The sequence below is a fragment of the Ranitomeya imitator genome, chromosome 4, assembly GCF_032444005.1.
Source record: "Ranitomeya imitator isolate aRanImi1 chromosome 4, aRanImi1.pri, whole genome shotgun sequence".
Taxonomy (NCBI): Eukaryota; Metazoa; Chordata; class Amphibia; order Anura; family Dendrobatidae; genus Ranitomeya; species Ranitomeya imitator.
In genome coordinates, this window is record NC_091285.1 from 504321417 (window position 1) to 504336958 (window position 15542).

At 40.0% G+C, this 15542-nt stretch overlaps 1 protein-coding gene across 2 annotated transcripts in view; it reads left to right on the top strand.

The window, feature by feature from the left end:
* Nucleotides 1-15542, top strand: part of SLC12A1 (solute carrier family 12 member 1) — a 186643-nt gene that overhangs the window by 24826 nt on the left and 146275 nt on the right. Inside the window, exons 5-9 of one of the 2 annotated variants that reach the window (XM_069766024.1) lie at nucleotides 827-922; nucleotides 7829-7968; nucleotides 8805-8915; nucleotides 12267-12378; nucleotides 14928-15055. In XM_069766024.1, coding sequence (XP_069622125.1) covers nucleotides 827-922; nucleotides 7829-7968; nucleotides 8805-8915; nucleotides 12267-12378; nucleotides 14928-15055 — 587 coding nt within the window. The remainder of the gene's footprint in view (nucleotides 1-826; nucleotides 923-7828; nucleotides 7969-8804; nucleotides 8916-12266; nucleotides 12379-14927; nucleotides 15056-15542) is intronic. The other variant, XM_069766023.1, reaches the window with a different exon arrangement.

The window sequence follows — 15542 nt, forward strand, 5'->3', positions numbered from 1 at the left end:
ACTGTTCAGACTAGTCGTCTCACTCTGTGAGTCATGCATGAGCTGGAAGTCTCTCTTACAAAGTAAGTGTATGGAGACTGCTGACATCTGATGTTCCATAGGTTTACATGGTAAAAGCCACTTGTGACCCTGACAGACTGCAGAGCGGTGACATCACTGAGAAGAGGAGCAGAGCAGCTCTGGATCCTGGAGAAAGCGATGATAGGTGAGTATACACACATTTAATGAAGAAATGTATTCATGGGAGGACTTCTTTAATTTTTTTTAAACAGTTGTGCCAGACTCGATCTCACTTGGGAAATAATAAAGTATTAAGAATTTTTGTATAGACTTGGATGTGCAGTCTCTTACATGTAAGTAACTTTCCTGCTGTGAGGTCCAGGTGTGACAAACATACATCGGAGGGCACTCTGGATATTATAGACTGGTGCCCACTTAATAATGGGATAAATTCACCAAGTTCTGTATAGCAAAACAAAGCATAGTTTTACCGTGAACTCACGTTGAGGTTTTTGGCCACTATGCTTTTACAGGTAGCAGGCACGGTATCTCTAGGTGTAGGGGCAACTTAAGACATAAAACATAACTCAAATAATGATTGGATTTATAATCAATCTTTGATGAAAAGCTACTGTGAATTGACAAAGCTGCAGCATTAGATTACTTTTGTAAATATACCCCAGTTGGACACCAGTGCGGTAAGTGACTTTAATCCCAGTGCATTTCAGGAGAACCATGTCTTTCCTGCAACAGTTTTCCAGGGATCTCCAATATTTAATGCTTGTGTTGGATGCAGGTAAATGTACTTTCTTTTTGCTGTTTTCAGGTCTTGGATTTGTTATCATTGGTCTCAGCGTGGTGGTAACCACGCTGACAGGTCTTTCTATGTCAGCAATATGCACCAATGGCATTGTCCGAGGAGGCAAGTATTTTCAATACTGTAGAAAGGGAATATACATTTTTATTATGTCTGACAGAATGTAAAGCAAAATCTGTTCATAAATTACACAGTGATTTGGCCTAAACTATCAAAGTACTTACGGGGGTCTACCTTTATTGGCTCAAGCTCAAGTCTCCCCAGTTGACTTATGAGGGAGGGGGGGAGTCAAAAAGAAAAAAAATAGTTTTCTTTCATTTTACATAACCTGCTGTTATAGCTATTGTTGGAAAATTCCTCCTCCAGACCCAGTAGTCTTATGATCACTGGCTGTAGGGGGAGAACAGAAGCTGCTGGGTTTTAGGAGACCCAGAAGGCTCTGCAATGCAGCCTGAAAGCTACGGTTCCACTGTAACTGAGACTTAGGTAACAGCCCCAGTTACAGGGGGAATCAGATAAAAAAAACATATTTAAATGTTGAAATGGTCCTCAAAGGTCTTTTATGACCTTACGGGGGGCACAATATGTGAAATAAACAATATGTGAAATAAATGGAAAATAAATACATAGATAAATATTTAAATAAATAAATAAAAAGCATGAAAAAAAAAATACTGTCAATCTAAAATCAGAGCTACTAGCTGCACAGCCGTAAAAAAAAGCATCCAATATATAAAAATAATTGTTGTGAAAACAAACAAATTTTATAATTAAAAGTGGTCCTTTACTCGGGCAGTCCCTTCTGAATCCCCATGTTTCCTCCCCAGTTAAATAATAAAACCTATACTCATCTCCGGTGGCCGGGTCTTGAACTGGTTAATAGTATTTGTTATTGTTTTTCTATGCATAAAAATACGTTTTTTATTGCTTCTATAACTGGAAGATCACAAATTTACCAATATAGATACCCTACGAATTATTCACCAGTACCTTGCCATTGTTCTATTGTGCCACGTGCTGCGCCTTGCTTGCAGCGCAGTGTGTTTCGTTCTTAGTGACACCATGTTATCTGACTGCTGGGGCTTCTTTTCCAGTGGCATCAATAACTATGGATTAAACATCATTGTGCAGCATTGTTCTTTATTCAATATGCTACAGAGGGGCTACGTAGGTGCACCCTTGAAAGGCCGATCAGTTCAGCACCGGTCACTTCCTGTTTTCCATCTATCTACAGTGTCTTCTGGCTCCTGTAAAGTCAGAACTGGCAATCAAGGAAGAAGGGAAGACAGATAAATGAAAAACAAGTAGGTTGTAAGGTGCAGTGAACTGCTCAGCCATGCCAAAGGTGCACCGAGCGCCTCATTTGCATGGTTCAATAAAGAACAATTTGTGGCTAACGCAGCAACAGATTTGGACACTAAAGGTACAATTTTTTTTATTAAGACTATGGTACCTACAAGATGTTGTGTTTAGTTAGAACAGTCATTTTGTTCTGAGCGACTCCCCTTAATTGTAAGAATGCAGAATTGCCAATATTATACATACAGTAGCTATTGCTTTGATGATGGGAAAAAGATAAGGTAAGAAAGTATGCTGACCATCAGTGGATCTTCCCCCACTATACGCACAACTGAAACTATGTTGAGAAGAACAATGAAATCTGTGCATCTGGCCTCCAAGATAACCCTAATGTAGGTTTAACATAGACATAATATATGGAATGAAGCGGTAGTTCCAGCTCTTTAAAAATCATAGTCTTTATTTTCCAAGTTAAAACTTCATAATCATCAAAGAATTCTTGTACATCATGGATGCATAGGCAGCGAAAAATTAAGGTATAAGCAACGCGTTTCGATCAACTAAGATCTTTATCTCAGCTTAATCCTACATCTACCTTCTAGTTCTTATAAGGTTTTCCTTATACTCTTACACAGCTGATTTGATCACCTGGTATTAATTGCAGAGTCGGCACCTATCAAAATTTCACAGAAAAATTACAAATCTTTAAAACATCATAATACATATAAATGACATAATACACACAACAACTATTTACAAATAATGGTACATTAATTCATTTCTCCTATTCAGGCCATTTGGATATCTTGTTTCTAGATTATAAATCCAAAATGCCTCTCTGGTTAAAGGGGACCTGTCACCCCGTTTTTTCAGATTGAGATAAAAATACTGTTAAATAGGGCCTGTGCTGTGCGTTACAATAGTGTATGTAGTGTACCCTGATTCCCCACCTATGCTGCGAAATACATTACCAAAGTCGCCGTTTTCGCCTGTCAATCAGGCTGGTCAGGTCAGGTGGGCGTGGTGACATCGCTCTTTTCTTCCCCAGCTTTCCGTTGGTGGCGTAGTGGTGTGCGCATGTCCAAGTTCCGAATCCCCTGCGTGCACGTAAAAAAACAGCGCGCGATCTGTGGTATTATCCCTGTCATCGGTGGGGGCGGCCATCTTCCTGGGGCCGCGCGTGCGCAGATGGAGTGCTCTGCTGCACGGGGCTTCAGGAAAATGGCCGCAGAAGAGATCGCGGTGGCCATTTTCCCAAAGCCGAGTTTGCATCTCGGCTTCCTATTGTAGGTGCTCTCCTATCTACCACATTGATGCCTCCCCCAATATATTGGATAGTGTAGTGTCCTCAAAGAGAATTGGCAAGCGTTTATTAATAAAATGTTTTATTTGAGTGAATTGTGGGCTATATTGTAATCAGATGAATGGTTTCTTTTTTCTGTGATCTTTTATTTTCCTATCCTGTCTCCTAGATGCTTTCTCCATCTTTTTTACCCACTATATTTTCTGCTCTATAGTCCGCCTGTTCATAAATAAAAAAAACAGGCTATTTATTAATACCGCATCCAACATTGCCAATACTGTATGGACTCCCAAATGTACATAAAACCAGCGGCATACCACCAATGAGACCAATTGTCTCAGGTCTAGGATCCATGAACGAGCACTTGTGTAAATGGGTCGACACACTGCTGCAACCACTTGTTTTAAGACTACCAGGATATATTAAAGACTCCAGGGAAGTCCTGAAAACTTTTTCCAAAAAAAGTGGCAAAGCCAATGCAAATGGCTATGCTGCGATGTTATATCGCTTTATACATGCATACCACACGAACTGGCTATGAGAGCCTTGGAATTCCATATTGAAAAATACAGTGAATATTCATAAAATTTTAAACATTTTTTGTTGCAGGTTGTTTTTTTTCTGCTAACCTACAATATTTTTTCTTTTGATGATGATGTATTTCTACAGAAGACAGGTGTCCCGATGGGGGCTAAATATTCCCCATCTTTGGCCAATCTGACTATGGCCTTTTGGGAGTACAAATATATATATTCTGTGGATAGCCCTTATTCCGGGGGCGTGGTCTGGTATGGTAGATACATCGATGACCTGCTCATCATATGGGGGGGAGATGTGTCTGCCATACCGGACTTCGTTAAATACATGAATAACAACAGTTTTATGTTGTGAATTCCGCTCTTGGGCTCCCTCCGGTGGTTGTAAGTGGCACTTTTGTGAGTTCTGCTCTTGGGCTCCCTCCGGTGGTTTTAAGTGGTATGGCTGCTCCTTGGATTTAGCAGTCTGCAGCTGCTTCCACTGATTGTCTTTCTGCTCGGCTATTTATGCCTGGCTCTCTCTTCAGCCAGTGCCACTTGTCAATGGTTCCTGGTTGGATTCACATCTCTTTGTATTTCCCTCTTATCCTGACCAGTTCAGCAAAGCTAAGTCCTTGCTTGCTCTTTTCTGTCCACAGGTTGTGGACTTATCCATTCTGTGCTTTCTAAGTTTGTCCAGCTTGTCAGTATGAATTAATTCTGTGTAGCTGGAAGCTCTGGGAAGCAGATTTACCCTCCACACCTTTAGTCAGGTGTGGAAATTTTTGTAAACTCTGTGTGGATTTTTTGTAGTGTTTTATACTGACCGCACAGTATTCCATCCTGTCCTTTCTATCTAGCTAGACTGGCCTCCTGTGCTCATCCTGGTTTCATTCTGTGTATGTCTTTTCCCTCTCCACTCACAGTCATTACTTGTGGGGGGCTATCTATCCTTTGGGGATTTTCTCTGAGGAAAGATAGTTTTCCTGTTTCTATCTTTAAGGGGTAGTTAGTTCTCAGGCTGTGACGAGGTGCCTAGGGAGTGTCAGGAGCATCCCACGGCTACTTCTAGTGTTGTGTTGAGCTTAGGGACTGCGGTCAGTACAGGTACCACTTCCTTCAGAGCTCGTCCCATGTTGCTCCTAAACCACCAGATCATAACAGTTTTAATATTAAATTCACTCACAGGTGTGATAGTAAACATATTTCATTCCTGGATCTGGAGTTACTAGGGACAGAAGGTCAGACCATTATTAGCAAAATGCATATAAAACCTATCAGTGGGAATACTGTCCTGCACGCTACAAGTAGCCACCCCAAACACACCATCAAGTCGATACCAGTGGGGGAGTACACTAGACTAAAAAGAAATTGTAGCAGAGCGGATGATATGAATAAAGAATTTAAAGAACTGGAAATTAAATTAGGCGCAAGAAAATATCCCAGATGATCTTTAAAAAGAGCAGAAAATATAGTGGGTAAAAAAGATAGAGAAAGTATGCTAATACCTAAGAGACAGGATAGGAAAATAAAAGATCACAGAAAAAAGAAACCATTCATCTGTTTACAATATAGCCCACAATTCAATCAAATAAAACATATTATTAATAAACGCTTGCCAATTCTCTATGAGGACACTACACTATTCAATATATCGGGGGAGGGCATCAATGTGGTAGATAGGAGAGCACCTACAATAGGAAGCTTAATCTCCCGGGACTATTTCTGACCAGAACCAAATCGAGAGCATGGCTGGAAGTCAATGGCTTCTACAAGTGCGGAACCACATCGTGCAGCCCATGTGAACATGCACTTACAAGTAAAACCTTCACTGACAAGAAAAATTCATCAATCTATAATATAAAGCAATTCATAAATTGTCATACGACTAATGTGGTCTATAAAATAGATTGTGAGATCTGTAATTTAACATATGTGGGTTGCACCACAAGAAAATTAAAGACGCGCATATCCGAACATTTGAGAGACACACTAAAAGGAAATAGTAATAATCGCAATATTTCCATGGTAGCAAAACACTTTATAACCCACCGCGCCGGAAATATATCAGCAATGAATGTCCGAGGTATAGAACAAATAAAAAAAATCACCGCGCGGTGGAGATATAAAAAGACACCTCTTAACCAGAGAGGCATTTTGGATTTATAATCTAGAAACAAGATATCCAAATGGCCTGAATAGGAGAAATGAATTAATGTACCATTATTTGTAAATAGTTGTTGTCATTTATATGTATTATGACGTTTTAAAGATTTGTAATTTTTCTGTGAAATTTTGATAGGTGCAGACTCTGTAACTAATACCAGGTGATCAAATCAGCTGTGTAAGAGTATATGGAACAACCTTATAAGAACTGGAAGGTAGATGTAGGATTAAGCTGAGATAAAGATCTTAGTTGACCGAAACGCCTTGCTTATACCTTTCTTTTTCGCTGCCTATGCATCCATGATGTACAAGGATTCTTTGCTGATTATGAAGTTTTAACTTGGAAAATAAAGACTTTGAATTTTAAGGAGCTGGAACTACCACTTCATTCCATATATTGTATCCATTGCACGTTGGGTCAGGACGCGTTCCGCGCACCTCTGGTATCGGTGAACCGGCAGAGGCTTAGCCTCTTTTCATTTTGTTTTACTATACGTAACATAGACATGTTGGTAATGTACACTTGACCCAGTTGTGATTGTTGGTTGGCTGGATAGATGGCGGCTTGGTGGGTTCATGTTGTATTTCCAGTACAAGGTAAGTGCAAGAGAGTCTATCCATATTCAAATTATCTATATTCTTTGCTCCATTAAAGGGTTCTTCCCATCACTAGGATATGTCATCAGTTTATGATCCTGAGAGTGAAACCAGTCCTGTTTCCCCTGCACGGCAGCAGTTATGGCTGCCTGGCTGTGCAGAGAACTGCAGCCAGCCCCATTCCCTTGATTACACAGGGCTGGAACAGTGAAAGGACAAAGCACCATATCAGTTCTCTGTCCCCTTAATTTTTATGATTGTTGGGGGTCCCAAATGTTAAAATCCCATTGATCATAAAGTGATTTCATATCCTAGCAATTTATAAGCTGGAAATACCCTATTAATTTGCCAAACTTTAGTCATGTTGAAGAATTATTTCCAAATAAACCACACTGGGCTTTGTGTGTAAAAAAGTAAGGACAAAAAAAAACACAGTTCTTTACTACATATTCTTTATGATATCTATTAAATTGTATTTTAACCCTATGACCAAAATAATTGTGATTGTTTAACTAGAATAAAAATCAATGCAATATTTAACTAGGAAATAATTCTTCAACAAATTCCACAATGACCAAGAAAATATGGATAGTGGAAAAAAGGGTAAGTGCGTACATCAGTACAATAATACATGGAAAATTTCCTTTCTGTAATTTCAGTATAATCACGGAATGTTCTAGTTATTCTATTGGTAATTACTGTCTATTGGCAGCAATAACAAATCTATAGAAATAAGAGAAACTTGCTTTCTGCTCATTCAGATACCATTGGTTCCTGTAATTGTTAAGTTCCATGAACAGACAGATTGCTTGCTCATATCTGCAGGCATTATCAATTAAATCTGGAATTGCTTCATGGTTAAATGTTTAATAGTATAAATAAAGAAAAACATAACATGAACCATTTTAATCCCTAACTCCTGTATAAGCGCAGATTAGTCATTTTCTGGCATGTTCTCTCACTGGCATAAGGAAAGATTGGCAAGGACAATGGGAGGACAAATGCCCACTTGCCTTCTCCCTTCTGCTTTTTGTAGGGTAAGGTCTGTTCATGAAACTTGACAATTTGAGTGATGCCAAATTACAAACTGAAATGTATCCGTGTGCTAAACTGAGCTATTGCCTCGTTTAGGTGGAGCATACTATCTCATCTCCAGAAGCCTTGGGCCAGAATTTGGTGGATCGATTGGCCTTATCTTTGCTTTTGCCAATGCTGTTGCTGTTGCTATGTACGTGGTTGGTTTCTCAGAAACTGTTGTGGATCTTCTAAAGGTGAATAACATGAGAACTGGAAAATTTCTTTTAAGTATTTCACCTTAACTGGAATTACTTTCACGGTTAATGATTCTTGGTGTCAATAAACAATACTAGTCTATTGCTTTGGTATGGTATTTTTGCTCATTTTCTTCCAACTTTTGCCAGTAGATGTTCCACATTCTCGCCCTTCTTGACATCAAAGACAATAACAGACTCTTGGTATTTTCAAAGTCATAAAAGGGCAATATGCTTGTCAATAAAATATATTATGTTACAAAATTCAGACCAATGCCTGTTATTTATGTGCAACAATTGAACCTTTGATAGAGCGTGCCCCCACTCGCTCTACTTGAAAAAAGCAGATATGAAGATTTTCATTAGATGATTACTTAGACAACCTGTATGACCTATCCTTCAAAGCAAACTTTACCTGAAAGCCTTAAAGGCATAAGGAGTTTGTTCACTTTTGGGGCATTTTTTTTTTCATTTTTTATTAAGTGCATTTATTTCGGGCTAAAATGATTTTTGTAATTGGATTTTGTTAAAAATGTTACACGGTTTGGGTTTTACAGGCTCTTTGTTTCTTGCATATTCAACTTTTATAGTGTATGGCCATAAATCAGCTTAAAGAGTTACAGCAGATTAAAGAGTTACAAACTGTCTATCAAATCGTGATAGTGGTCTTCTTACCTAACCCATGAAATATTACAAAATGTTACAAAATACATTGGGCACATAGCTTATGAGTCCAGAGTATTCATGATGAGAGGACAATGACGGCTGACCGCTGTGTACGTGTCTATACCAAGATTTGGATTATGCTTACCGGTATTTGACTTCTTTCCCAATAGGACAATAATGCAATCATGGTGGACGAAATGAATGATATCAGGATTGTGGGGACAATAACAGTAATCATTCTGCTTGGCATTTCTGTAGCTGGCATGGAATGGGAAGCAAAGGTAAGACACAAGGAAGTGACAACAGATTTACTTTAATAAAGCAAAACACGGCGGATATAATGGTACTGATGATACTTCAGATCATGGGTCTGCTGAAAAATTTGTAAAACTGGATTAAATATTTTCTTCCAAACAAATCTTCATTTCTACAGAAAACTCAATATACTGTATATTGTTCTAACATCTTATATTGGTTACTTGTGTGTCAAAGAATTATTATTATTATTATTATTAATTATTATAGCGCCATTTATTCCATGGCGCTTTACATGTGAGGAGGGGTATACATAATAAAAACAGGTACAATAATCTTGAACAATACAAGTCACAACTGGTACAGGAGGAGAGAGGACCCTGCCCGCGAAGGCTCACAATCTGCAAGGGATGGGTGAGGATACAATAGGTGAGGATAGAGCTGGTCGTGCAGTGGTTTGGTCGATCGATGGTTACTGCAGGTTGTAGGCATGCCGGAAGAGGTAGGTCTCCAGGTTCTTTTTGAAGGTTTCGATGGTAGGTGAGAGTCTGATATGTTGGGGTAGAGAGTTCCAGAGTAGGGGTGATGCGCGAGAGAAATCTTGTATGCGATTGTGGGAAGAGGAGGTAAGAGGGGAGTAGAGGAGATCTTGTGAGGATCGGAGGTTGCGTGCAGGAAAGTATCGGGAGACGAGGTCACAGATGTATGGAGGAGACAGGATGTGGATGGCTTTGTATGTCATGGTTAGGCTTTTGTACTGGAGTCTCTGGGTAATGGGGAGCCAGTGATGGGATTGACAGAGGGGAGAGGCCACGGAATATTCTCATTGATATGCCCTAGACATAAAAATGGTGTCTAACTGATAGCCGTGATAATAACAGATTGCCTTCTTATCAGCTTGTTACTCTCTCTTTCACTGTGAAATGATTGACTAAATTATAAAGTGAGAGGGACATGCGGGTTTAGCTTCATAATTATAGAGATACACTATTGAAAGTCATCTCAGGGGACATTGTATAAGGTGAACTTTGGATCAGGATTGTTTTAGTTAGAAATGAGCTAATAATGGATCATAAAACTTAACTTTACTACTGTAGTTGCTTAACTACCTACAATGGGCCATCAGAGCATGACTCTTTTGTCCTCTAGAGTTATCTCTTAAAAAAACTTCTCAATTTTGCAGTGTCATTCAGGTACACATTCCATAAATACATCACATTATTGGTGCCAGTATATATAACAGATAGATCAAGATAGATAGATAGATAGATAGATAGATAAGTAGGTAGTTAGGTAGACGATAGAAAGATAAATGGAGATACATGATTAGTTTTGCCATGAAAGTTGATTACCTGTGGGCCACAGCTGTCACTACAGTTTCACTTGTAAGGTCCAAATAGAAAGAGATTGAGAAGCTCTACTGTACATGATATACAGTATGTTTGAGGACTAAATACGTAATCTGAGTTCATCAGACTATTATGAAATCTGTGTAGTTAATTAGAAGACGGATCACATCAATCTATTGAAAATAGATTGATGATACAATAAAATGTCACCTTCCTCATATTCTAATTGTTTTTTTAAATCTATAAGAATTGCTTGAAAAGGGAGATAAAACTTTTGTTTATTTTTCAAATATTTTTTAAATTTTCTTAGTCATTCTAGGGAACTTGAACCTTTCTACAATGTTCTGCTTTTTTTTTTAGTTTTTAGTTTAGTATTTATCTCCTATGAAGCTTGAAGCTCATCCTGCGACTTGGCTTCATAGTTGTACCAAGGTTCAGCAGGCTCCAGCTGGCAGTTGTACCAAGGTTCAGTAGTCTCTCTCTGGTAGCTGTACCAAGGTTCAGTAGGCTCTGGCTGGTAGTTGTACCAACGTTCAGTAGGCTCCGGCTGGTAGTTGTACCAAGGTTCAGAAGGCTCAGACTGGCAGTTGTACCAAGGTTCAGAAGGCTCCAGCTGGTAATTGTACCAAGGTTCACTAGGCACCAGCTGGCAGTTGCACCAAGGATCAATAGGCTGCGGTTGGCAGTTGTACCAAGGTTCAATAGGCTCCGGATGGTAGTTGTACCACGGTTCAGTAGGCTCCGACTGGTAGTTGTACCAAGGTTCAATAGGCTCCGACTTGTAGTTGTACCAAGGTTTCAGTGGGCTCCAACTGGTAGTTGTACCAAGGTTCAGTAGGCTCCGGCTGGCAGTTGTACCAAATATCAGTAGACTTCGGCTGGTAGATGTACCAAGTTTCAATAGGCTCCGACTGGTAGTTGTACCAAGGTTCAACAGGGTCCGACTGGTAGATATACCAAGGTTCAATAGGCTCCGACTGGTAGTTGTACCAAGGTTTCAGTAGGCTCCAACTGGTAGTTGTACCAAGGTTCAGCAGACTCCGGCTGGTAGTTGTACCAAGGTTCAATAGGCTCTGACTGGTAGTTGTACCAAGGTTAAGCAGGCTCCGGCTGGCAGTTGTACCAACGTTCAGCAGGCTCCGGCTGGCAGTTGTACCAAGGTTCAGCAGGCTCCAGCTAGTAGTTGTACCAAGGTTCAATAGGCTCTTACTGGTAGTTGTACCAAGGTTCAGTAGGCTCTGACTGGTAGTTGTACCAAGATTAAGCAGGCTCCGGCTGGCAGTTGTACCAAGGTTCAGCAGGCCCCGGCTGGCAGTTGTACCAAGGTTCAGTAGGCTTCGGCTGGCAGTTGTACCAAGGTTCAGCAGGCCCCGGCTGGCAGTTGTACCAAAGTTCAGTAGGCTCCGACTGGTAGTTGTACCAAGGTTCAGTAGGCTCCGACTGGCAGTTGTACCAAGGTTCAGTAGGCTCTGACTGGTAGTTGTACCAAGGTTAAGCAGGCTCCGGCTGGCAGTTGTACCAACGTTCAGCAGGCTCCGGCTGGCAGTTGTACCAAGATTCAGCAGGCTCCGACTGGCATGACAACCCATCAGCACACTGTAGATGCAGTGGAAAGTGGTAAAATCGATGCTGTAATGGGCAGGTGCTGGCTATATAACACAGTAAGCACACAGCACATGTGGTTTGTAGTGATTCCTGCTGCATATACATGAATAAACTCACACATGTACATTTACATTACATGTTAATCAGGGGATAAATATACTTATAAAGGGATAAAACTAATAAAAATACATGAAGAATCAACACTCTCTGTATTTTTATCATTGCAATGTATTATTTTCTTACTTTACAGCAGTTTGAAGCTAAATCCAAAAAGTTTAATATATTCGACAAGCTAAATTGTAGAAAAATTCATTCTGCCTATAAATTATGTACCAGATCATGGTAGTAATATTAATAAACCACAATCACCTTATTGATGTACATTGGATGTTACCTCATACAATGGTGTCTTTTTTCATTAAGGCCCAAATTGTGCTGCTGGTAATACTGCTTATCGCTATCGCCAACTTCTTTATCGGGACCGTTATTCCAACCACAGAGGAAAAAAGATCAAGAGGATTCTTTAATTATCAAGGTGACGTATTCAGGAGTTGAACCTGTTGGGTATTGTACTAGAATACTACTAATAATCTGGGGTCCATGACCATCACAGACACGTCATTGACAATCCAAATTCTTACATCTGGAATCTTCCTTAGACTTTTTTATGCAGTAATTGTACTGTATGTATATATGCATGTAATGTAGTGTGAGTATATTATTATACTCAGCTATTGCTGCTGTCTCCGGTATCCAGAGTCTCCGGTATCCAGTCACCTTTCTTTAGACTGGACGGGTCATGCTATGATCAGCGTGATTGGGAAGTCTCTTTTACAATGAAAGCCTATGTAGCGTCACTACGAGTCTCCATAGAATTTCATTGTAAAATAGACTTCCATCTCATGCATAGAAGTGCGGTGACGTCACTGAGAAGAGGAGCAGAATGGCGCTGGATACTGGAGACAGCAGTGGTAGATGAGTGTATTAATACACTCACACTACATTACATGCACATACACACATTTAATGCATAAAAATGAAAATGTTAATGGGAGAGCTGTTGTGAATTCTGTTGTCAAGCTCCCTCCTGTGGTCATGAATGGTACTTCGGCTGGTTCTGTCCATGGGCTTCCTCTGGTAGTTGTGAGTGGGGCTGCGGCTTCTGAGGTTTCTTCCACAGGTGACGAGGTTAATTCGTTAGCTGGCTGCTCTATTTAACTCCACCTAGATCATTGCTCCATGCCACCTGTCAATGTTCCAGTATTGGTCTAGTTCACTCCTGGATCGTTCTTGTGACCTGTCTTCCCAGCAGAAGCTAAGTTCCTGCTTGTTTTTCTTTAGTTTGCTATTTTTCTGTCCAGCTTGCTATTTTGATTGTTTGATTGTTTGATTGTTGTCTTGCTTGCTGGAAGCTCTGTGAGTCGGTGCGGAGGGTCTTTTTGCGCCCTCTGCGTGTTTTTTTTGTAGTTTTTTGTGCTGACCGCAAAGCTTCCTTTCCTATCCTCTGTCTGTTCAGTAAGTCGGGCCTCACTTTGCTAAATCTATTTCATCTCTGTGTTTGTATTTTCATCTTTACTCACAGTCATTATATGTGGGGGGCTGCCTTTTCTTTTGGGGAATTTCTCTGAGGCAAGGTAGGCTTTATTTTTCTGTCTTTAGGGCTAGCTAGTTCCTTAGGCTGTGTCGAGTTGCATAGGGAGCGTTAGGAGCAATCCACGGCTATTTCTAGTGTGTGTGATAGGATTAGGGATTGCGGTCAGCAGAGTTCCCACGTCTCAGAGCTCGTCCTATATTATCAGTAACGATCAGGTCATTCCGTGTGCTCTTAACCACCAGGTCCATTATTGTCCTGACCACCAGGTCATAACAGAGAGCTTCTTTAAAGCCTTATTTTATGTTGCATGACCTACAATTAAAGGGGTTCTCCACTTATAGGACAACCTCTTCTCAATCTGAATTTTTGCCTCCCTTAAAATAAAACCACTTATACTCACCTGTTGTGTGAGAACTGTTCCTGAGGTGTCTGCATTCGGTTTCCCGGGGCTCATGTGAGGTTGTTATGTGAAAACTGCGGCTGGCCGTTAACTTTCTCTTGATTATTTATACCCCCGAATGCTGGGCCAGTGACACCAGCACTAATTGGGCGCAGAGCTCACATGGCATAATAAACGCATGAGAGACCCGGGAAGGTGAGTACCGACACCACTGGCATGGTACCGATACAGGAGGTGAGTATAAGTGTTTTTATTTAAATTTTATATTCAGATTGATAATGGGTTGTTCAAGTAGTGTACAACCAGTTTACAAGAAATCTTAAGATAACTTTATAGCTATCCTGATTTTTTAATGCTCCAGTGACTCATGCCTTTTAATGGGCTTAATATGGATTATCGCCATAAATACTTTTATAGCAGCGAGTGGATACCAACTATAGTTTGTGAAGGACTGGATAATAATAAATATATGGAAAATTGGGGTGCTCACTACCAAATTTTGGCGCTCAGGAGAAAAAATAGAAACATCCAAGAATAGTAACTCCGGCACACAACAAAAGTCAGTATGATTCACATATGAATTTATTAGAAACTCAAAAGACGTTTCAAATGACGTTTTTTTCATCCAGAGAAAATTCAAATTAACACCGCATACGTAGTGAAAAAAGAGACAATATTCATCACTTCACAGGTATTTGTTTCAACGTTTCGGCTTGTGAGCCTTTTTCAAGAAAAACCTGTACTTATATCAGTGATGGGGAATCCAGCAGAGCGGGGTCCGTAGTGAAGTGATGAATATTGTCTCTTTTTTCACTACGTATGCGGTGTTAATTTGAATTTTCTCTGGATTAAAAAAACGTCATTTGAAACGTCTTTTGAGTTTCTAATAAATTCATATGTGAATCATACTGACTTTTGTTGTGTGCCGGAGTTACTATTCTTGGATGGATAATGATAAATGCACCCTTATACTTCACTATAACCGACAGGACTATATCCAGTTTATGGGATACTTTGCTCTCCTGCCTGCACGCTACTGATCGCTATCTTTATTCTGCAAGTTAACGAACATCAACTCCTTTTATTTTAGCTTCGATTTTTGCGGAAAACTTTGGTCCAGACTTCAGGGGTGATGAAGGCTTCTTCTCTGTCTTTGCTATTTTCTTCCCAGCAGCTACAGGAATTCTGGCAGGGGCAAATATTTCAGGAGATTTGAAGGTACATCTCATTAAATTTGCATTATGTAATTCTTGTTTGCGAGGATAACAATACACAATATCCATATAATATATCAGATGTTTCAAAATTCTCCATATTTAGCAGATAGTTGGCCCCATAGTCTTCAGGCTTCTGGACGGTTTGCAGTGGCCCCTAAGGGCTCATTCCCACTTGCAATGAAATCGGATGAATGCAATCCGATAAAAAATTGGATTGCATTCGGACCGATGTTATTCTATCATTCTGTGTTCATCTGTATTTTTTTTCCAGCTTGAATCAGATCACGATCGGACTGGAAAAAAGTTGCAGCATGCTGCGATTGCAATCACGAATTGGATTGCATCCCGCAATAGAGGTCAATGGGTGCGAGAAAAAAAATCACACAGCACTCGGACCCTACGAGTGCTGTCCGATTTTTTTTTTTTACACAACGATCGCATTTGAAAAGCCGGCAATTCATGTGCCGTTTACAGTAAAATCACAGCCT